Source organism: Saccopteryx leptura, chromosome 4 (assembly GCF_036850995.1).
Source record: "Saccopteryx leptura isolate mSacLep1 chromosome 4, mSacLep1_pri_phased_curated, whole genome shotgun sequence".
Classification (NCBI taxonomy): domain Eukaryota; kingdom Metazoa; phylum Chordata; class Mammalia; order Chiroptera; family Emballonuridae; genus Saccopteryx; species Saccopteryx leptura.
The window spans coordinates 187,173,163-187,192,520 of NC_089506.1; the positions used below are offsets into that span (position 1 = coordinate 187,173,163).

The following is a 19,358-nucleotide window of genomic DNA, read 5'->3' on the forward strand; positions in this document are numbered from 1 at the left end:
AGGTATGAAACTGGGAGAGTTTTCCTTTTATTTGCTGCAGATTTCACATTTCTATCGTCTTGTTGCTTTCCTATAACCGGTCAAAAGTGCACCATGACTTTACAGACACTGTATATGCAGAGATTCTAATAGAATCTTGGTTGCCAGTATTACTTCGGCTGGCTCAGTCCAGGACAGATTCCCTACTCCCCAAGCTCCCCATCTCTGAGGCTCTGAAAAGCACAATATTTTAACTATTTCAGAAGTAGCAACTCATAGTTGATTCATTTTAGTTGTTCATAGGATTGCTTCTTGTATGTGCCTTGAGCAGAGAAGCCCAGGGTTTTGAACCTGGGACCTCAGCACTCCACGTTGATGCTGTATGCACTGTGCCACCACAGGTCAGACTGTAAGAACAATTTATATTAAAGCTTGTTTTTTAAGCTGTCTCATTACATCAGAGACTCCATGCTAAGGAGAGGATCTTTGCGACTGGCTGTACTAGCTAGCTACCTGGCACAAAGATACTAGTGCCTGCTTGTCCCCCTTCAACAAACTTCTGGAAGGGCAGAGATGCTGCCAGAGAAAGGCTGTTTTACTGGCAAATAGAAAAGTGTAAGCTTGGACTTTATAACAGTCACCTAGTAGGTGTCCTTCCCTCATCTTTTTTTTTTTTTTTTTTTTCAGAGGGGGATAGATAGATAGGGACAGACAGGCAGGAACAGAGAGAGATGAGAAGCATCAATCATCAGTTTTTCATTGCAACACCTTAGTTGTTCATTGATTGCTTTCTCACATGTGCCTTGATTGTGAGGCTACAGCAGACTGAGTAACCCCTTGCTCTAGCGAGTGACCTTGGGTCCGAGCTGGTGAGCTTTGCTGAAACCCAATGAGCCCGCGCTCAAGCTAGCGACCTCGGGGTCTCGAACCTGGGTCCTCCGCATCCCAGTCTGATGCTCTATCCACTGTGCCACTACCTGGTCAGGCTCCTTCCCTCACCTTAAATGCTGAATGATACCTATTTAAATTAGGGTCTTCTAGGAGATAAACAGGACAGAGCCTCTCATTCCCCTTAGACTCCATGCAGTATTCAACAAGAAACCACTTCTGGTCTTTGTCAGTTTACTAGAGACCTCTGATGAAGAGTGCTTCCCCTCACCCCACATTTTACTGAGTTTCCTTAGGCATATACACAGAGTAATATCGAACAATAGTGGGAAAGACATTCTCAGAAACACAGCTTCTGCTCTTCACTGTAAAAGCAACAAGGCCAAAATTGTTTAGGACACTCAAGGCAATGAGCAGGGAAACACTGGAAAGGGTAGTGCTGAATGACCTCACCCCCAGTGAGCTGGGACAAGATCCCAAAGTGATGCAGGTGCCCACCAAGGCTTCATGGGTCAAGGCCCTGAGAGTGGGAAAGCAATCTCATTCCACCTTGTGCAAGGGGACCTCCTGGAGCACAGGGAAAGGGCCAAACCAGTGAAGCAACTCAGTACCAGCCATCATTTATTAGGTAATAATTACAATATGAAAGGATTCCGAGGTGCTGGGCAACGGTCATAGGAATGTGGAGTCCGCACTGGGCCCTCTTCAGTGGTACTTGCGTCGCCGCTCATGTTCTGAAGTTAGAAAGGCAAAATGGTAAGTTTCTTAAAAGGCACAGTAGAAGCACAAGATGGAGAACATCGGGCTAAAACCACATAAAACCATCCTGTGAATTGCTTTTAGGAAATGACCTAGAACCTGCTAGCCAATGTCTCAGCAGAATCACTCACTGACCTAGGGACACAAAGGCACCTCAGGCCAGCCCCTTCCTTCCCAGGAGGAATACCCACTCTGGCAAACAGCCTCCAAGAACTTGCCTAGTATTTGGAGTCAGTGTCACCTCAGATACCACAGACTGGCAGGGGGCTGGATACTATGAGAAACAGTCATGATACCCAGTCAGTGGCTACCAGTGACACTTTCTTGCATCTACCACTGGAAAAGCTCCTTTGGATCTCAGAACCAGGACCAGCTATGTTTTTCCAGAGCACTGCACAACCCCACTGAAGGCAAGGTAACCCGAGGGACACTTACTGAGTTCTTTATAAGAACGGCAGTAGTTGAAAAGCACATAAGCTGCCAGCACCATAGAAATCCCAGCAACGCTCCCTTTTCTCACATCGACATACTTGTTGTAGTATCGGTAATAACCTGCAAACAGGAGAGGCAGTCACTGCCCTGCTTTGCTGTGAATACTCCATGCAGTGTAAAGTCAAATCTGGCTTAAATTCAGAGACCTAGCCCTGGTATGGCTCTTTAAGCCACTGACCCTACATTCATGGATTGATAAAGAGAAGAGCACAAATGCCCTACATTCTTGGGGTCTCCACGAGCACAGACGTTCCAGCTAGACCCACTTTGATTCTACCCCCACTCTTTGGCCTTGTCCTTGTAGATGGCTCAGCCTGTTGCTCTTTGATCCTACCTCAGGCTCACCTCCAGCCCAGTACCTCTTACCCTAATTCTGACTGTGAATCCAACCCTCAATAAGGGCTATTCAGGGAGCAGGAAGACTTCATTTGTTTTCTTTATTAGGTGCCCCCATCAGTGAGGAAATAATATCTGCCCTCTTGGGCCTCACAGCCTAGTAGACAGAAAAAGAATGAAATGATCATAGAAGGCGACTATAGTGAGGGAAGCCATGAAGGAGCACTATTCATGCAGGGAGCTATAAGCATGAACAGGCCCCATTCACCTCCACTGAGAAGTCAGGGACTGTTGATACCAAGTGTGGGGAAAAGGCAGAGTATTCTAATCTGAGGCAAAGCTGAGGAGAGGCCTCAGGGCAGGGGAAAGATGGCACACAACACACAGCCACAGGCAGGCCAAATTTAGAAGGAAAAATGGGGGGGGGGGAGCACCGACGAGGCTGGGGACCACGCAGACTCCCATGGGATAATGCGGGTCGTTATTCTTGGAACGTGATGTGGGTTCCACAGGACTGATCTGACTAGCTGTGCACTTTAAAATGCACAGACCTGAAGGACAATTTCAAGTATACATATTTATTGTGGAAGCTGTACCTGGCAGGAAGATGAGCATTCCAGGGGTCTCCAAACTTTTTACACAGGGGGCCAGTTCACTGTCCCTCAGACCATTGGAGGGCTGCCAAATACAGTGGTCCTCTCACTGACCACCAATGAAAGAGGTGCCCCTTCCAGAAGTGCAGTGGGGGCTGGATAAATGGCTTCAGGGGGCCGCATTGCGGGCCGTAGTTTGGGGACGCCTGCCGGTTTAGACTGATGTCCACTATGCTTCCCTCATGTTCCTCTTAGAGAAGTCTTATGTGAAAATACTCATGGACATTTCTCTAAGATAAAGACAATGGCACCAACTCCAAGCAACAGAAAACATGTTCTTACCTAAAATTAGCCTGTCTTTGAACAAGACCAAACAGAAGTTCAAGAGCTAACACTCTCCCTATCCTCTATATAACTTACTGGTCCGAGACAAGGCCTTTTAATACCCAAATTAACTCAGAGGAAAAAGAACCCTGAAGAACCAGAGATTTGCTTTTGTTTACATATGTCCATAAGGCTCTGACCTCTCTGAAACGCTCCAGCAATGCCTTTAGGGGTGAAATCCCGCATCAGTATCCAGCTTGGCAGCTCCCCTAGTTTGACATCCATGAGTCTCTTCTCCTTCAATGGTACTGATTAGGAAAAGAAAAAAGAAAATACACACTGAAAAATCTCCCAACAACACAAACAGCACCTTTCTACGTCATTTCAACCACTCAGTAAAAGGGCACTCAATAATATTACTATGTAGAGGCTGGATTTAAGTAATATGAATAAATATATCACATCAAATTACTACTTTAAGCCAGAGTCCATATAAAGGCAGAACTGCTGTACTGACAGATTTAGTAATAAACAGGATTTTAATAGCTTGCTGGGCATAGCTATGTAAAGAAAAAAGAAAAGAAAAGACTTACAGCCCTGGCCAGTTGGCTCAGTGGTAGAGCGTCGGCCTGGCATGCAGGAGTCCCGGGTTCGATTCCCGGCCAGGGCACACAGGAGAGGCGCCCATCTGCTTCTCCACCCCTCCCCCTCTCCTTCCTCTCTGTCTCTCTCTTCCCCTCCCGCAGCCGGGGCTCCATTGGAGCAAAGTTGGTCCGGGCGCTAAGGATGGCTCTGTGGCTCTGCCTCAGGCGCTAGAATGGCTCTGATTGCAGCAGAGCAACACCTTAAGATGGGCAGGGGAAAAAAAAAAAAAAAAAGATGGGCAGAGCATCGCCCCCTGGTGGGCGTGCCGGGTGGATCCCGGTCGGCTGCATGTGGGAGTCTGTCTGACTGCCTCCCTGTTTCCAACTTCAGAAAAATACAAAAAAATAATAATAATAATTAAAAAATAAAACATTCTCATGTATTACAATCCATTCATTTCCTACCGCTCATGTTCATGGCTGCGGGTGGCTGGAGCCAATCACAGCTGTCCTCCGGGACAACACCAAATTTTTATTAGATAATGCGTAACATACACGGGTCATTGTATGGCTCTCACAGAATTACATTTTAAAATATGTGGCATTCATGGCTCTCTCAGCCAAAAAGGTTCCCAACCCCTGCTTTATTTTATAAGGTGGTGGGGTAGGGGAGTGACTCAGAAAAGTTGGGTACCTTGGCTAAAGGTGCACAGCATGCAGGCAGTGGAGGCAGGACTCAATCTCAGGTCTGGCCCCCATATTTCTGAAGCCAATCTGATTTCTACCTCAAGCATCCTACCTGGAACCACAGTTGTCAGATGACAGTAAAAACCACTCCAAATGATCTAACAAGTCCCAGATTACATTTCAATACGAGTCTGAGGACTGGACAGGAAGAGCTCCTAGTTGAGGCCATTCTGTACCCATCTCTTGGCTTAAGACTAAATAATAGGGGAACCAGGTAGGATCTGGGAGGGGGATTGGAGCTATGAGTGTCCAGATGTTCATGAGGGAATGGTCTCCCTCCCACTGTTCTTCCCAACAGGTCAACTTTAAAAAGCTTCTTAGTAGGTTTCCTCTTCAGGGCAAGGGTACAAGGACTAAAGTTAAAGATGACCAGCCACATCCAGAGCCAGACCAAATCACTCCAAGGTTTCTTTGCCATTTTGGGGATCCAAGAATATATATACTAATCCCTAAAGACTAGCCTCAAGAGTCTACTGAGGGGAATCCCTCAGGTTTCTTGACATTTTCCAAACCATAAACAAGGGCAAGGGCTGTCAAGCCATAAAAAGAAACAGAAGGCTTAACAGCAGCTTCTGCTTGACCGGTGGTGGTGCAGTAGATAGAGCATAAACCTGGGACATTGAAGTCCCAGATTCGAAACCCCAAGGTCACCAGCTTCAGCGCAGGATTGCTAGCTTGAGCACAGTGTTGCTGGCTTGATCATCATCAACATGATCCCATGGTCACTAGGTCACTGACTTGAGCCCAAAGTTGCTGGCTTGAGCAAGGGGTCACTGGCTTGGCTTGAGCCCCCCCACCCCCAGTCAGGGCACGTATGAGAAGCAGTCAATGAACAACTAAAGTGATGCAACTATGAGTTGATGCTTCTCATCTCTCTCCCTTCTTCTAATCTGCTGTAGAACCAGACCCTTGGCCTTGATGAACCAGACTGAGTACATGTCACAAGAGACCAAAAGTGACAGTGAAGGCATAAACCTATGACTTGCATACATCGAATACGGGTTGCAGTTTTATGTTGCATGTCCCAAACAAACTGCCCCAACCTTCTACCTAGATTCATCTAACAAATATGGAGCACCCGCTGCATGTCAGGTAGCACGCCAAGCACTGAGGATACAGCACTGACCACAGATCATAGCCTTGATCTCAGAAGCTGTCTATTGAAGAAGACAACCATCTTATATCCACTTACCTTCCTGTGCTTACCACACTTGAGCCAAAACCCTTTCTGTTTCTCATACACAACAGAATTATTTCCACCTAAGAGCCTTTCATTTGCAGTGCCCCAGGTTCATCACAAGGCTATTCAACTTAAATGCCATCTCCTAAAAGGCCTCCTTCCCTGCCTGCCCTATCTCAAATGCCAGCACTTCCTTTCTATGTAACCTGTGAGCTCATTTCCCATCTGTAAAATGGTTTATTCCAAGGATTGAATAAGAAAATATATGAAAGCATTTGGAACAGTGCTCAGAATAGTAAAGTTATTATTATCATTGAAACCTCATTAAGGTCTATGCAAAACATTTAAAGGGGGGGGAAGTGGTGAAGGAAGAAAAGCAAATTAAACCAAACTTTAGAACCTTTTAACTATATAAGAAAGACTTCAGGGATTAATCTCATCCTTTAGCTCTTTTTCAAACAGAAAACTGTGATTAGTTTAGTTAACAATTAGTTTTTGAAATGTCAGATAGTCTCAAATTAATTTTTAGATATGTCCCAAATCTCTGTTGGAGAGTTTAGTGTCAATGACATTAAGCGCGACATCAAACAATGTCCACCAAAAATGACCTATACCTTTCTCTCTCATCTTGTGTGTGCTAATTTTAGATCCGAGGTTTGTCTTCATTTGAATTAGTAAACTTTTAGTCCATGGATTACTATACCACATTCTTGAATAAGAACATAGTAATACTTTTCCTACACTCTCAAAGCCTTCTTTCAAGTGCAAACATGTTATTCTAAAACCATTTCTGGCTTTAAATATGGCTTTGTGGTAGGGAGTGGTGATGAAGGTATAGATGGAACTAGAATAGCACAATGTTGTTAACTGTTCCTACTGGGCAATGAATACAAAGCACTTGTTACATAATTGTTTCCTTTTTATTTTAAATCTTCCATAATAAACATTTTAAAGTGCTTTTAGAAATACAATTATGGGCCCTGGCCAGTTGGCTCAGTGGTAGAGTGTTGGCCTGGTAGAGTGTTGGCCTGGCGTGCGTGCAGGAGTCCCGGGTTCGATTCCCAGCCAGGACACACAGGAGAAGTGCCCATCTGCTTCTCCACCCCTCCCCCTCTCCTTCCTCTCTGTCTCTCTCTTCCCCTCCCGCAGCCAAGGCTCCATTGGAGCAAAGTTGGCCCGGGCACTGAGGATGGCTCTATGGCCTTTGCCTCAGGCGCTAAAATGGCTCTGGTTACAACAGAGCGACGCCCCAGATGGGCAGAGCATCGCCCCCTGGTGGGCATGCCGGGTGGATCCCAGTCCGGTGCATGCAGGAGTCTGTCTGACTGCCTCCCCGTTTCCAACTTCAGAAAAATACAAAACAACAAAAAAAGAAATACAATTATGACCTGACCAGGTGGCGGTGAAGTAGACAGAGCATTGACCTGGAATGCTGATGACCCAGGTTTGAAACCCTGAGGTTGCTGGTTTGAGTGTAGGATCATAGATATGACCCCCTGGTCGCTGGCTTTGAAGCACAAGGTTGCTGGCTTGAGCAAGTGGTCACTGGCTCAGCTGGAGACTCCTCAATCAAGGCATATATGAGAAGCAATCAATGAACAACTAAGGTACCACAACTATGAATTGATGCTTCTCATCTCCCTTCCTGTCTGTCTCTGTCTCTGTCCACATGTCAGGAAGAAAAACAGTATTTTAAATCAAAGTATTTTTGACAGCTGGTATAAAAAAAATAAAATGAGGCTACTTCTGGGCCCACTGAAGCTATCTTTTTCATATTCATACAAACTATGGAAACACATTCTGCATTCTTATGACCACATTCCAGAACTGACATGGTGCGCTGGCACATCAAAGGGGGGAAAAGGCAACAATTTAAAATTTATTTTCTACATATTTATATCTCTTTACCATGAAGACAAGAGTGTTTCCTTAACCAAAATAAGAAATTTATGCCTGACCTATGGTGGCGCAATGGATAAAGCGTCGACCTGGAAATGCTGAGGTTGCCGGTTCGAAACCCTGGGCTAGCCTGGTCAAGGCACATATGGGAGTTGATGCTTCCAGTTCCTCCCCCCTTTTCTCTCTCTCTCTCTCTCTCTCTCTCTCTCTCTCTCTCTCTCTCCCCCTCCCCTCTCTAAAAATGAATAAATTAAAAAAAAAAAAGAAATTTATAAGTACAGGGAGAAAAATCACATTAGTTTTAAGGAGAACAGTACAACACCATCACAAAACTCCAAGAGGAAGACTCACTAAAGATACATCTACACTTATTCCAAGAACTTCCCTCTTAGTGGAAGACAAAGACCTCAGTCCCAGGCAGCCATAGTGGACACTCCCTCAGCACTATTCCACAGTGCTGCACATCCCTCTGCAGTCACTGGTTTACACCAGCAGAGCACAGTGAGTGGTAACAGAGCAGACTCCAGAGTACAGTATTCAGAGTTTTGTGCCACTCTGTAGCTGTGTGCCCTTGGGCAAGGTACTGCTCTCTCTGTGCCTCCATTTCCTTCTTTGTAAAATAAGGACAAGAACAGTACCCACCTCGGTACTTGGCTTTAGGTACTGTGTAAATGGGAATTATTATTTGTCTTTCTGTCTATGAGCTATGTGAAGCATAAACACACACAGTTCCTGGTCATATCAGACTTTCAATAAACACTGTGGAAGGACCTCAGATCTGACCTGATTTTATGACTTCAAGAAGCATACTTTTCACTTATCTAACAAGGCATGGAAATACAAAGTCTGGGTGCCAAACCCAATCCAGGGAATTGCCAGAGAGTAAAGAGTTCAGACTTTGTCGGCCACACAAGACCTCTGTAACACAATCTTTTTTTTATTCGAAACAAATTTCTTAAAAGCATAAAAATCATCCTTAGCTCACAAAAACAGGCCTCAGAAATTCAGCCTATTGGCTATAGTTTGCCAACCTCTGCTCTCACCTATTGCTATTAATTCATATTTTTATCACTTTATTTGCTAATGAACTAGTGGCTTTATGCTCTGGCAACAGACATTATTGACAAGATCATCAGGACTTAAGAGACTTGGACTCCAATTCCTTTTCCTAGGGTGATACTGAATGGGCCAGATGTGACAGGACCATGCCCAAAGATCAGAGGTTAAGCTGGGATAACCAGCCCGCACCTGTAAACCAGGCAGTGTTCCAAGGACCTTACATGTACTAAGTTGTTAAATCCTTAGTCCACAGTGCTCTTCACAACAACCCTCTGCTTAAAGAAGATGCCAAGTCTCAGTGCTTCCTTTTCACATGTCTTATATAAACAACATAACCACCTGTGGATAAACATTCTCATGTCTGTTTCTAGAGATGGGAAAAACAGCATCATTCTCATCTTTCTGATCCCCTCTTCATTATTCCAAGCTGAGATTAATATAGAAACTAGCACTGGCCAGATAGCTCAGTTGCTTCGAGCTTGGTGATGAAACACAGAGGTTGCTGGTTCCAACCCGTCAGGGCACATACAGAAACAGATCAATGTGCCTGTCTTGCTCTTTCTCTTTCTCTTTCTCCCTTTCTCTCTCTCAAAAATCAATAAATAAAAAATTTTAATTCGATTCCCAGTCAAGGCACACAGGAGAAGCAACCATTTGCTTCCCCTCCCCCTTCCCTCCCCCTTTCCCTCCCACAGGCATGGCTCCATTGGTTCTATCAAATTGGCCCCAGGCACTGACGATATCCAAGGCCTCCACCTCAGAGGCTAGCAGTAGCTTGGTTGCCAAGCAACAGGAACAACAGCCCCAGGTGGGCAGAGCATTGCCCCATAGGGAGCTTGCATGGCACATTCCAGTCCCAGGCACATGCAGGAGTGTCTCTGCCTCCCCTCCTCTCAATTAAAAAAAAAAAAAAATTGTTTTTAAAGCCCTGAATATTAAGAAGAAGATAATTACAGAAAGTGGGTTAAGACTCACATGGGTTAATCAACTCTGCCCTTATCATGCTGTGTGATCTCTGGCAGATCACAACACATCTCTGAACGTTATTCTCCTTTAAAATGGGATCAACATTTCCCGTACCAACTTCTTGAAAGGCAATGCTCTGCCCATCTGGGGCTGTTGTTCCTGTTGCTTGGCAACCAAGCTACTGCTAGCCTCTGAGGTGGAGGCCTTGGATATCGTCAGTGCCTGGGGCCAATTTGATAGAACCAATGGAGCCATGACTGTGGAAGGGAAAGGGGGGGGGGAAGGGAGAGGGGAAGCAGATGGTTGCTTCTCCTGTGTGCCTAAAGGTTTCCATATTAATAATTATATATAAAAAAGTCAGTGTGTACAATCCGATGAGTGTAGAGATTTAAACACACATGTCGCCGAAAAACCTACTAGACCTAAAAACATCCTTGTGATTAAAAGCTCAGTTTACCACGAGGCCCCAAACTCCTAGGTCTGAATCCCAGCTCAGCCTCCTCACTAGTTGTGACCTTGAATAGGTCACTTCACCTCTCAAAGCCTATTCAGCATACAAATAACATGCATGCGTCTAACCTTTGTTGTGTCAGACACTGTCCTCCTAGGCATTAAGCTTCTTCTAGAAGCTTAATCTGAGCTTCAACTTTGGAAAGAAGGATATAATCTGCACGTAGAATTCAAGCGCAAAACGCCTGGATCGCAGCGGGGACGAGAGCAGCTACTTCTCAGCGGAGAGAGGGAAGGAGTCCCGAGACGGCGCATTTCCAAGCCCGGAGGCACGTCGCCCGTCTGCCCTCGCCTTCACCCGCCACAGCGCGGCGGCGCGGCGCCGAGAGGAGAGAAAGGTCGGACGGCACAGGACCCTTGGCAAAGGAAAGGATCCACTGCGCCTCGGGCGAGATCGCGGTGAAGGCCCTAAACGAAAGACAGGCGGCTCCGCAGCTCCCTACCCTCCCAGTGCGTCTCTGAACCCCGAACCCCGGCTCCTGCTTCCAAACTGACAGGCCCTAACGGGGTCCCGGTACTCACCGATTGACGCCATCTTGGAGTCCGCGGTGTCCGCTCTGCGGGGCCGCGCGAGGACTGCCGGGTAGAGCGCACGCGCTCCAGGGTCGCGGAGAGCAGAGGTTCACGGGAAGCAGGTCGCGACTGATGCTCAACTGGGGCTGCAGGTGCGCCACAGTATGGAGGGCGCACCGTCTGGAAAGCAGAGCCTCGGGCGGGGGCGGGGAATAGGGCTCAGCTTGGGTCTCCATTGTAGGAGGGAATCAAAAAGTGGGAAGTGAAGGGTAAAGAGTACCCTGGCTTTCTCACTCTGTCACCCTAAATTTGTTGTAAAAAGTAACAGGGCCTGACCTGTGGTGGCGCAGTGGATAAAGCGTCGACCTGGACTGCTGAGGTCGCCGGTTCGAAGCCCTGGGCTTGCCCGGTCAAGGCACATACGGGAGTTGATGCTTCCTGCTCCTCCCCTCGTCTCTTTCTCTCTCCTCTAAAATGAATAAATAAATAAAATAATTTAAACCTATAAATAAAAAAAAAAAATTAAAAAAAAAAAAAAAAGTAACAGGAACATACTAAGGTCTTTCCTCCAAACTGCTGCATGGGAGGTAAGCTCTGACTCTCAAGGAATTCCCAGTTACCAGGAAAAGCTGTGTCAAGACTGGCTCCAGGTAGGTTGATTCAAGAGAACCTACCTATATGTGTCCCGGCTCTGGGCTGGGCTCTATCTACAAAGGTATGCAAGATCCTTGGAGTTCACACCTCCAGCCCGCCCTTCTTTTTGCCAGTTTTTTTTTTCCAGGTAGGGTGATACCTGACCACCTTATTTTTTGTGGAAAGGCTAGGCTCACCATTCCTGGTTAAGCAATTCTAACTTGGGCGTGATGCTCCGATTCCCTGAATCTTGGTTTCCTTGTCTGTAAATAGGAACGTGATGCTTACCTGGCATCCTTGTGGTGGGAATTAAGTGAAACAGAATGTGTGAAAATACAGGATTAAGAACTGGGTGGAGTCCTGGCTGGGTAGGGCAGTTGTTAAAGCATCCTCCCCATATGCCAAGGTTGCAAGTTCAATCCCTTGTCAGGGCATGTACAATAATCAACCAATTAATGCATAAATAAATGGAAAAACAAATCAGTGTTTCTCTCTCTTGTTAAATCTCTTGTTTCCTTTCTAAAATCAATAAATAAAAACACTTTTTAAGAACTTGGTGAGCCTGACCTGTGATTGCACGGTGAATAAAGTGTCAACATGAAACACTGAATTTACTGGTTCAAAACCCTACACTTGGCCCTGGCCAGTTGACTCAGTGGTAGAGCGTCAGCCTGGCGTTCGGGAGCCCTGGGTCCAATTCCCGGCCAGGACACACAGGAGAGGCACCCATCTGCTTCTCCACCCCCCCTTCCTCTCTGTCTCTCTCTTCCCCTCCCACAGCCAAGGCTCCATTGGAGCAAAGTTGGCCCTGGCACTGAAGATGGCTCCATGGCCTCTGCCTCAGGCGCTAGAATGGCTCTGGTTGCAGCAGAGCGACGCCCCAGATGGGCAGAGCATCGCCCGGTGGGTGTGCTGGGTGGATCCCGGTCGGGCGCCTGTGAGAGTCTGTCTGACTGCCTCCCCGTTTCAAGCTTCGGAAAAATACAAAAAAAAAAGAAAAAGAAAAAAAAAACCCTACACTTGCCTGGTCAAGGCACATATGGGAGTTGATGCTTTCTGTTCCTCCCCTCTTCTCTCTCTCCTCCCTAAAAATGAATAAAGTCCTTTAAAAATCTTAAAATAGAATAAAAAAAAAAGAACTGGGTGGACAGTAGGAATTGGGCCAGTAAACTGATAGCTTCATCAACAAAGTGACATGGGTAGTTATAAAACTCTTATCAGCCATTTATTCATTCATCAAATATACTGGATGCACTGGGCACTAGAGACACAGAAATCAGACATAGTCTGCAAGCTCTGGGATCTCTGCTATCGTGTAGGAGACAAATGTGTAGACAGGGATGAGCACAGTAATAGATATGTGCATGGGATCATTGACATGATTCCCTGGTCACTGGCTTGAAGCCCAAGGTCACTGGCTTGAGCAAGGGGTCACTGGCTCAGCTGGAGCCCCCCAGCAGTCAAGGCACATATGAGAATGCAATCAATGAACAACTAAGGTGCCACAACTATCAGTTGATGCTTCTCATCTCTCTCCCTTCCTGGCTGTCCCTGGCTCTCTTCCTCTCGTTCTCTCTCTCATCAAAGAAAAGAGAGAGAGAGTGACTTGATAATTGAACAATAACCCAGGCTGCTGGGTAGAGAATAAATGGAGGGGTATGACTGGAGGATGCAAGCCAGCTATGTAGGGGTCACAGTTCTGTAGGATGCTCATGTCAACAAGTGTTGAGTGCTCCTTTGTGCCAGGCACTGAAGATCCTGAGCAAGCAAAGCAAATAAAAATCCCTGCAGAGTAGGCCTGACCTGTGGTGGCGCAGTGGATAAAGTGTCAACCTGGAAATGCTGAGGTTGCCGGTTCAAAACCCTGGGCTTGCCTGGTCAAGGCACATATGGGAGTTGATGCTTTCTGCTCCTCCTCCCTTCTCTCTCCCTTCTCTATAATGAATAAATAAAATCTTTATAAAAAAAAATCCCTGCAGAGTGAGCCACATGAGTGTCAAATGAGGCAGCAGGCAGGTGGGGCATGTTTACAGAAGAGAAGCAATGAAGAGCACTGGACAGACACATTCAAGGGACAGATCCTCAGGGCTTGGGGTGGACTGTGTTTGATAGGTAGTTGTGGGAAGGGGTCAAGGAGACCTTCGGTGTTTTAGCCTGGGAGAAAATGCAGCATGGAACCATCTCTCAGATGGGAGGAACTACACCAGCACTGTCCCATAGAAAGTTCTGCAGTGATGGAAATGGTTTATATCTGCACAGTCCAATTCAATAGCCACCAGCCACACCTAGCTTTTGAATCCTATTTATTTAATTTTAATTAATTAATATAGCCAGTGACTACCTATTAGCTGTTCCATGCTTTAAAATGTAGGCTTTAGTATTATTTGGATATGGAGATATGGCGAGGTCAACTGATTACCATTGAAAAGGCAGAGCACAGGGGAAGCACCAGGTGGGGCAGAAGGCAGAAAGCAGAGGGAGAGGAAAATGTGGGCATAAGACTTTATTGTGGTTTTCTTGGGACAGAATGGTTGAGACAGGGTAAACAGGATTAAGATTGACAAATTAAAAAAAAAAAAGATTGGCAAATTTGAATCATGTCAGGAGGCTCTAGTGTGTAGGCACTGGCGTGATTAGGGCAGGTGTTCTGGAGTGTAAGAGCCTACAAAAACGGTGGTTGGGGTATACACTCTAGGATGGTTGGTTTGCATTTGAAAGGTGCTCACTGGTAGGCAAATTGCTAGAACCAAATTTGGGGATTTTGAGGCCACAGTGGAGCAGGGTCCCAGACAGCAGGCACCAGCAGAGTACAGCAGAGCAGTCTTGGTTAGAGCTGTCTGCCTCTGGCCATTTTGAAGACCATACAGTTTTCTTCCCTATTTAAAGAAAGGGCCCAATGTGAAAATCAGAAGGACTTGTGGTTAGGTGAAAACCAAGAGTCCAAACAAATCCCAGGCTTACCATGCATGGGTGTCCCCAAGACCCATGATTTCTAAGTCCTAGCCATTCATCCTCGGAAGCAAGGACAAGGAAGGGGTATTATACCCCCTGGTCTTGAGGCTCAGCGTCAGAGCAGTGGGAACTGTCTCATATTGCTAGTGAGAATGCAGAATGCTAGTCACTTTGGAAGACATTTAGTTTCTTATAAAACTAAAATACTCTTTCCATTCGATCCTTGGATCTATATGATCTCACACTCCTTGGTATTTACCCAAAGGAGTTGAACACTTACATCCACACAAAACCCTGCACATGCGTCTTTATAGTATCTTTATTAATAATTGTTGAAAGTTGGAAGCAACCAAGATGCCCTTTAGTAGGTGAAGAGATAACTAAAATGTGGTACAGCCACACAATGGAATGTTAGTACTAAAAAGAAATGAGCTACCAAGCCTTGAAAAGACATGGAGGAATATTAAAGGCATATTATCAAGTGAAAGAAGCCAAACTGAAAAGGCCACATACTGTGATTCTAACTCTATGACATTCTGGAAAAAAGTCAAAACTATGGGGACATAAAAAGATCAGAGATTACCAGGGTTGGGGGATTGGTGAATGGGCAGGACACAGAGGATTTCAAGGGCAGAGAAATTACTCTGCATGATATTATTAAGGATGGATATATCTTATTATGCATTTATCCAAAGTCATAGAATACACACCAATTGTGAAAAGGTAAATTATGGCCTGGCCTGTGGTGGTACAGTGGGTAGATCGTCAACCTGGAATGCGGAGGTTGCCAGTTCGAAACCCTGGGATTGCACATATGACAAGCAACCAATGAATAACTAAAGTGAAGCAACTATGAGCTGATACTTCTTGCCCCCACTTCAATAAATAAATAAAAAAAAATTTTTTTAAAGGTGAACTATGGACCTTAGGTATTTATGGTGTGGCAAAGTAGGTTTATTCTTTTTTTTTTTTTAATTTTTTTTTTTTATTCATTTTAGAGAGGAGAGAGAAAGGGAGAGAGACAGAGAGAGAAGGTGGGGAGGAGCTGGAAGCATCAACTCCCATATGTGCCTTGACCAGGCAAGCCCAGGGTTTCAAACCAGCGACCTCAGCATTTCCAGGTCGACGCTTTATCCATTGCGCCACCACAGGTCAGGCAGTAGGTTTATTCTTGGTAAAAAATTCTGATGAATGATATTGATAATAGGGGAAGGGGATATGTGGGAAATCTCTCTACCTCCCTCTCAATGTTTAAACCTAAAACTGCTCTAAAAAAATGGATAACAGCCACAGGCTGCAATTGATGTTATCTCTCTAGAAAGGTAGTAGCCATAGTTTTTTTTTATGTTGCTTTTTGTTTCTTTTTTTTTTGTGTGGCAGAGACAGAGAGAGTCAGATAGAGGGACAGACAGACAGGAATGGAGAGAGATGAGAAACATCAATTCTTCATTGCGGTTTCTTAGTTGTTCATTGATTGATTTCTCATATATGCCTTGACCGGGGGGCTACAGCAGACTGAGTGACCCCTTGCTCGAGCCAGCGACCTTGGGCTCAAGCTGGTGAGCCTTGCTCAAACCTGATGAGCCCGCGCTCAAGCTGGCGAGCTCGAGGTCTCGAACCTGGGTCCTCTGCGTCCCAGTCTAATGCTCTATCCACTGCGCCACCGCCTGGTCAGGCTGTTTCTTTTTTTTAGAGAGAGGGAAAGACAGACAGGAAGGGAGAGATGAGAAGCAACAACTCATAGTTGCTTCACTTTAGTTGTTCATTAATTGCTTCTCATATGTGCCTTGACCTGGGGGCTCCAGCGAGGCCATTTGACCCCTTGCTCAAGCCAGAGACCTTGGGCTTCAAGTCAGTGACCTTGGGCTTAAGCCAGGGCTTAACCATAGGATCCTGTGTAGACGGAGACCCCACCCTCAAGCTGGTGACCTCAGGGTTTTGAACCTGGGTCCTCTTTGTCTCAGTCCAAAGCTCTATCCACTGCAGCACCACCAGGTCAGGTTTGAATTATTTCTTAATGACTTTAACACCTTTGATTGTCTTTGCTTATTTTCCTCCCATTCTTCATTATCTGGAATAACTTCCTTTGAAGAGGCTTTTGCATGTGTTTTTTTTTTCCCAAAAATGATTTTTTTTCTGCTTTGACTTCCATTAATATTCTGACAATGTTTTAACAACTTCTTGCCAGTTTATGGTGGTATTTCCAACAACAGCTGGTCCCAGTGTTCAGTCAATTGATACTTTATCGAGAAGAAAGTTCTATGAATAAAATAGTAATAATTAGAGTTCTGGAAAAGTTGAAGAAATTTTGGCACAGGATAGAACCACCCGCGTCACCCTAGCAGAGCAATTAGCTATTGAGTCCATCTTATCAGGTTTCCTTAACAGAAAAAAATTTTCACTGAGGCTCTCTTCTAAGCCATATTCTTTTTTTTTTTTTTTTTTTGTATTTTTCCAAAGTGAGAAGCAGGGAGGCCAACAGACAAGACTCCCGCGTGTGCCGGACCAGGATCCACCCGATATGCCCACCAGAGGGCGATGCTTTGCCCATCTAGGGCTTTGTTCCGTTCAATCAGAGTCATTCTGGCGCCTGAGGCCGAGGCCGTGCCAACTTTTCCTCCAATGGAGACTTGTAAGCCATATTTTTAAGTTTGCATGACTATTAGTCCACATTGACTCCAAAAGGCTGCCTCTTGGCACCTGTCAAAACTACCGCTATTCTCATTCTCTATTCCAGTCTTGCTCTACAGAACATGACTCTCATTTACGTCATTTGGTCATCTACAGTACTGGATTTTTTTTGTGTGGCTCAATATCATTTACTGCTTGTGACAATAATTGTATGAAACAGCATACATTTGTAAAAACTATAAAAACAAAGTGTCAAAACTGGATGTCTTGTGAGTTCAGATTTGTTTTTCTTTTAACCTCAAACATCGAATATTCTCCATTAGTTCAGAAATCGCCATTGGGGCACCACCTACCTTTCCTAAAGAGGGAATATAGTCTTACATTTCGGACTTCACATCAAGACACTAACACACTCCCTAATCACCCTTTCCCAGCCGGTTCCAAGGACTCAGCAGCTCCCCCTGGTGGCCTCAGACGCACAAGAGGCTGGGAGTCCGGGCGCGAAACGTGGAGCTGGATTCCGGAGATTCGAGTGTAGGACACAGCAGTCCTAGCCCTGGACGGATCGAGGAGAAGAAGGAGGAGGAGACGGTGGTCAATGGAAACCCAAGACCTGAGTCTGTGAAATGGACAGGGGACGGATTCCTTAGCAGAGTTAGTTGTAAAGGGCTTCTGGAAGGAAGGGATCAGCAGAAGGCGCATTGATCTGTCCAGTATCTGGCCTGGCACCTGGGCTTTTTTTTTATTTTAATTTATTTATTTATTCATTTTTAGAGAGGAGAGAGAGAGGAGAGAGAGACAGAGAGAAGGGGGTAGGAGCGAGAAGTATCAACTCCCATATGTGCCTTGACCAGGCAAACCCAGGGTTTCGAACCGGCGACCTCAGTATTTCCAGGTCGACGCTTTATTCACTGCGCCACCACAGGTCAGGTCGGCACCTGGGCTTTTATTGTTGCCCTTCACAGCCTGGCCAATGGGCGGTCGAGGTTCCAGGGGCGTCACAATGGGACTCTCTGGTCCCTATCACCCATCTTGATTCCATTTGTTGAAGACCATTTAGAACTACCCTTTGTCCCTGCCACTGAGCGACCTATTCCACCACAATCCTTCCCTTTCCAGCTCCTGCCTCTGTCCCCGCTGGGTCTGCTCGCTCTCGTGCAGAATCGGGAAATGTCCCACACTTCACACAGAAATCGCAGCGGTTGGCAGGCAATGTGACTGGCAACCACCACGATGGAAGAGGCACCCCCCAAATCCAGGGTCTCCATGGCCTTGCTTTCTTCGGACCAGCTAATTTTGAGAGGCCGGGATGCAAGTCTGAACCTCAATAGAGGAGCCAAGCAGAAGGGCTTCTAGGAATCCTTAGAAGGGCTGAGAGACCCTCTCATCTCTCCTAGTACCTGGACCCTGCCCCTGCCCATTTCGAAGCTCCGCCCAGGGTGCGCACGCAGTTTACGTGGTGACGGTAAACAAAAACACGTTTAGCCCTGTTCCCGCACCCTTACCTGTGCAAATGAGGTGACTCAATAACAACCCAGATTCCCAGATGGGAGGAACTTGACCATTGACCACTGAGAAAGGGAGCCCATGTTGGGGCAAGCTGCTAGCTTGGGTGGCCTGGGGTTCAAGACACCGAGACCTGAGTTTGGATGGCCTGGGGTTCAAGACACCGAGACCTGGGGCTCTGTTGGGAGGGGCTACAGGCACCGTGAATGGGCATCAGCTACTGGGGGAACAGGTATGTGGGGAGGACACGTTTCATCTGGGAGGTTTATTTCCTGCATTCAAGGAGACAAGGGAAAATCAAGGTACCCTTTTGGCACCAGCTGCTGGTCAAATACCTTTAATTCAAAGCAATCAATATCTTTTTGTGTAATATTTTAAGGCAGCCTGTCTTCAGCCTCACCAGTGCCTACAATGTTCACAGTGCCTACACTGTTCTAGGCTTTCTGGTATACCTTTTTTTTTTAAGATTTTTAAAATTTATTTATTCATTTTAGAGAGAGGAGAGAGAGAGAGAGAAGGGCAGGGGGAGGAGCAGGAAGCATCAACTCCCATATGTGCCTTGACCAGGCAAACTCAGCATTTCGAACCAGCAACCTCGGCATTCCAGGTCTGAGCTTTCTCCACTGCACCACTACAGGTCAGGCCTCTGATATGCCTTTTAATACAGCGTGTCTTTTTTTTTTTTTTTTTTTAGATTTTATTTATTGGTTTTATAGAGAGAGGAGATGGGAGGAATGAGAAGTAGTTGCTTTACTCTAGCTGTTCATTGGTTACTTGTTGTATGTGCCTTGATCTGGCAAGCCCAGG

The 19,358-nt window shown here is 45.9% G+C and overlaps 2 protein-coding genes across 2 annotated transcripts in view; both read right to left on the reverse strand.

Moving 5' to 3' along the window:
- ZNF394 (zinc finger protein 394) overlaps positions 1-19,358 on the reverse strand; it is a 481,244-nt gene that overhangs the window by 409,688 nt on the left and 52,198 nt on the right. The gene's annotated exons all lie outside the window — the stretch shown is intronic.
- Positions 1,476-10,975, reverse strand: ATP5MF (ATP synthase membrane subunit f). Its single transcript, XM_066382158.1, has 4 exons — positions 10,839-10,975; positions 3,572-3,679; positions 2,062-2,178; positions 1,476-1,601 (listed from the first exon to the last, which is right to left on the reverse strand). Exons 1-4 carry the CDS (start codon positions 10,849-10,851, stop codon positions 1,573-1,575), a joined length of 267 nt encoding a protein of 88 aa, XP_066238255.1. The 5' UTR covers positions 10,852-10,975; the 3' UTR covers positions 1,476-1,572.

What these genes read in the sequence shown, in the direction of transcription:
- ATP5MF (XM_066382158.1), bottom strand. An exon ending in TGCTGGAGCGTTTCAGAGAG is followed by an intron (nt 2,179 to 3,571) that starts GTCAGAGCCTTA and finishes TCCTGTTTGCAG; the next exon opens with GTTATTACCGATACTACAAC. An exon ending in CCGTTCTTATAAAGAACTCA is followed by an intron (nt 1,602 to 2,061) that starts GTAAGTGTCCCT and finishes TTCTAACTTCAG; the next exon opens with AACATGAGCGGCGACGCAAG.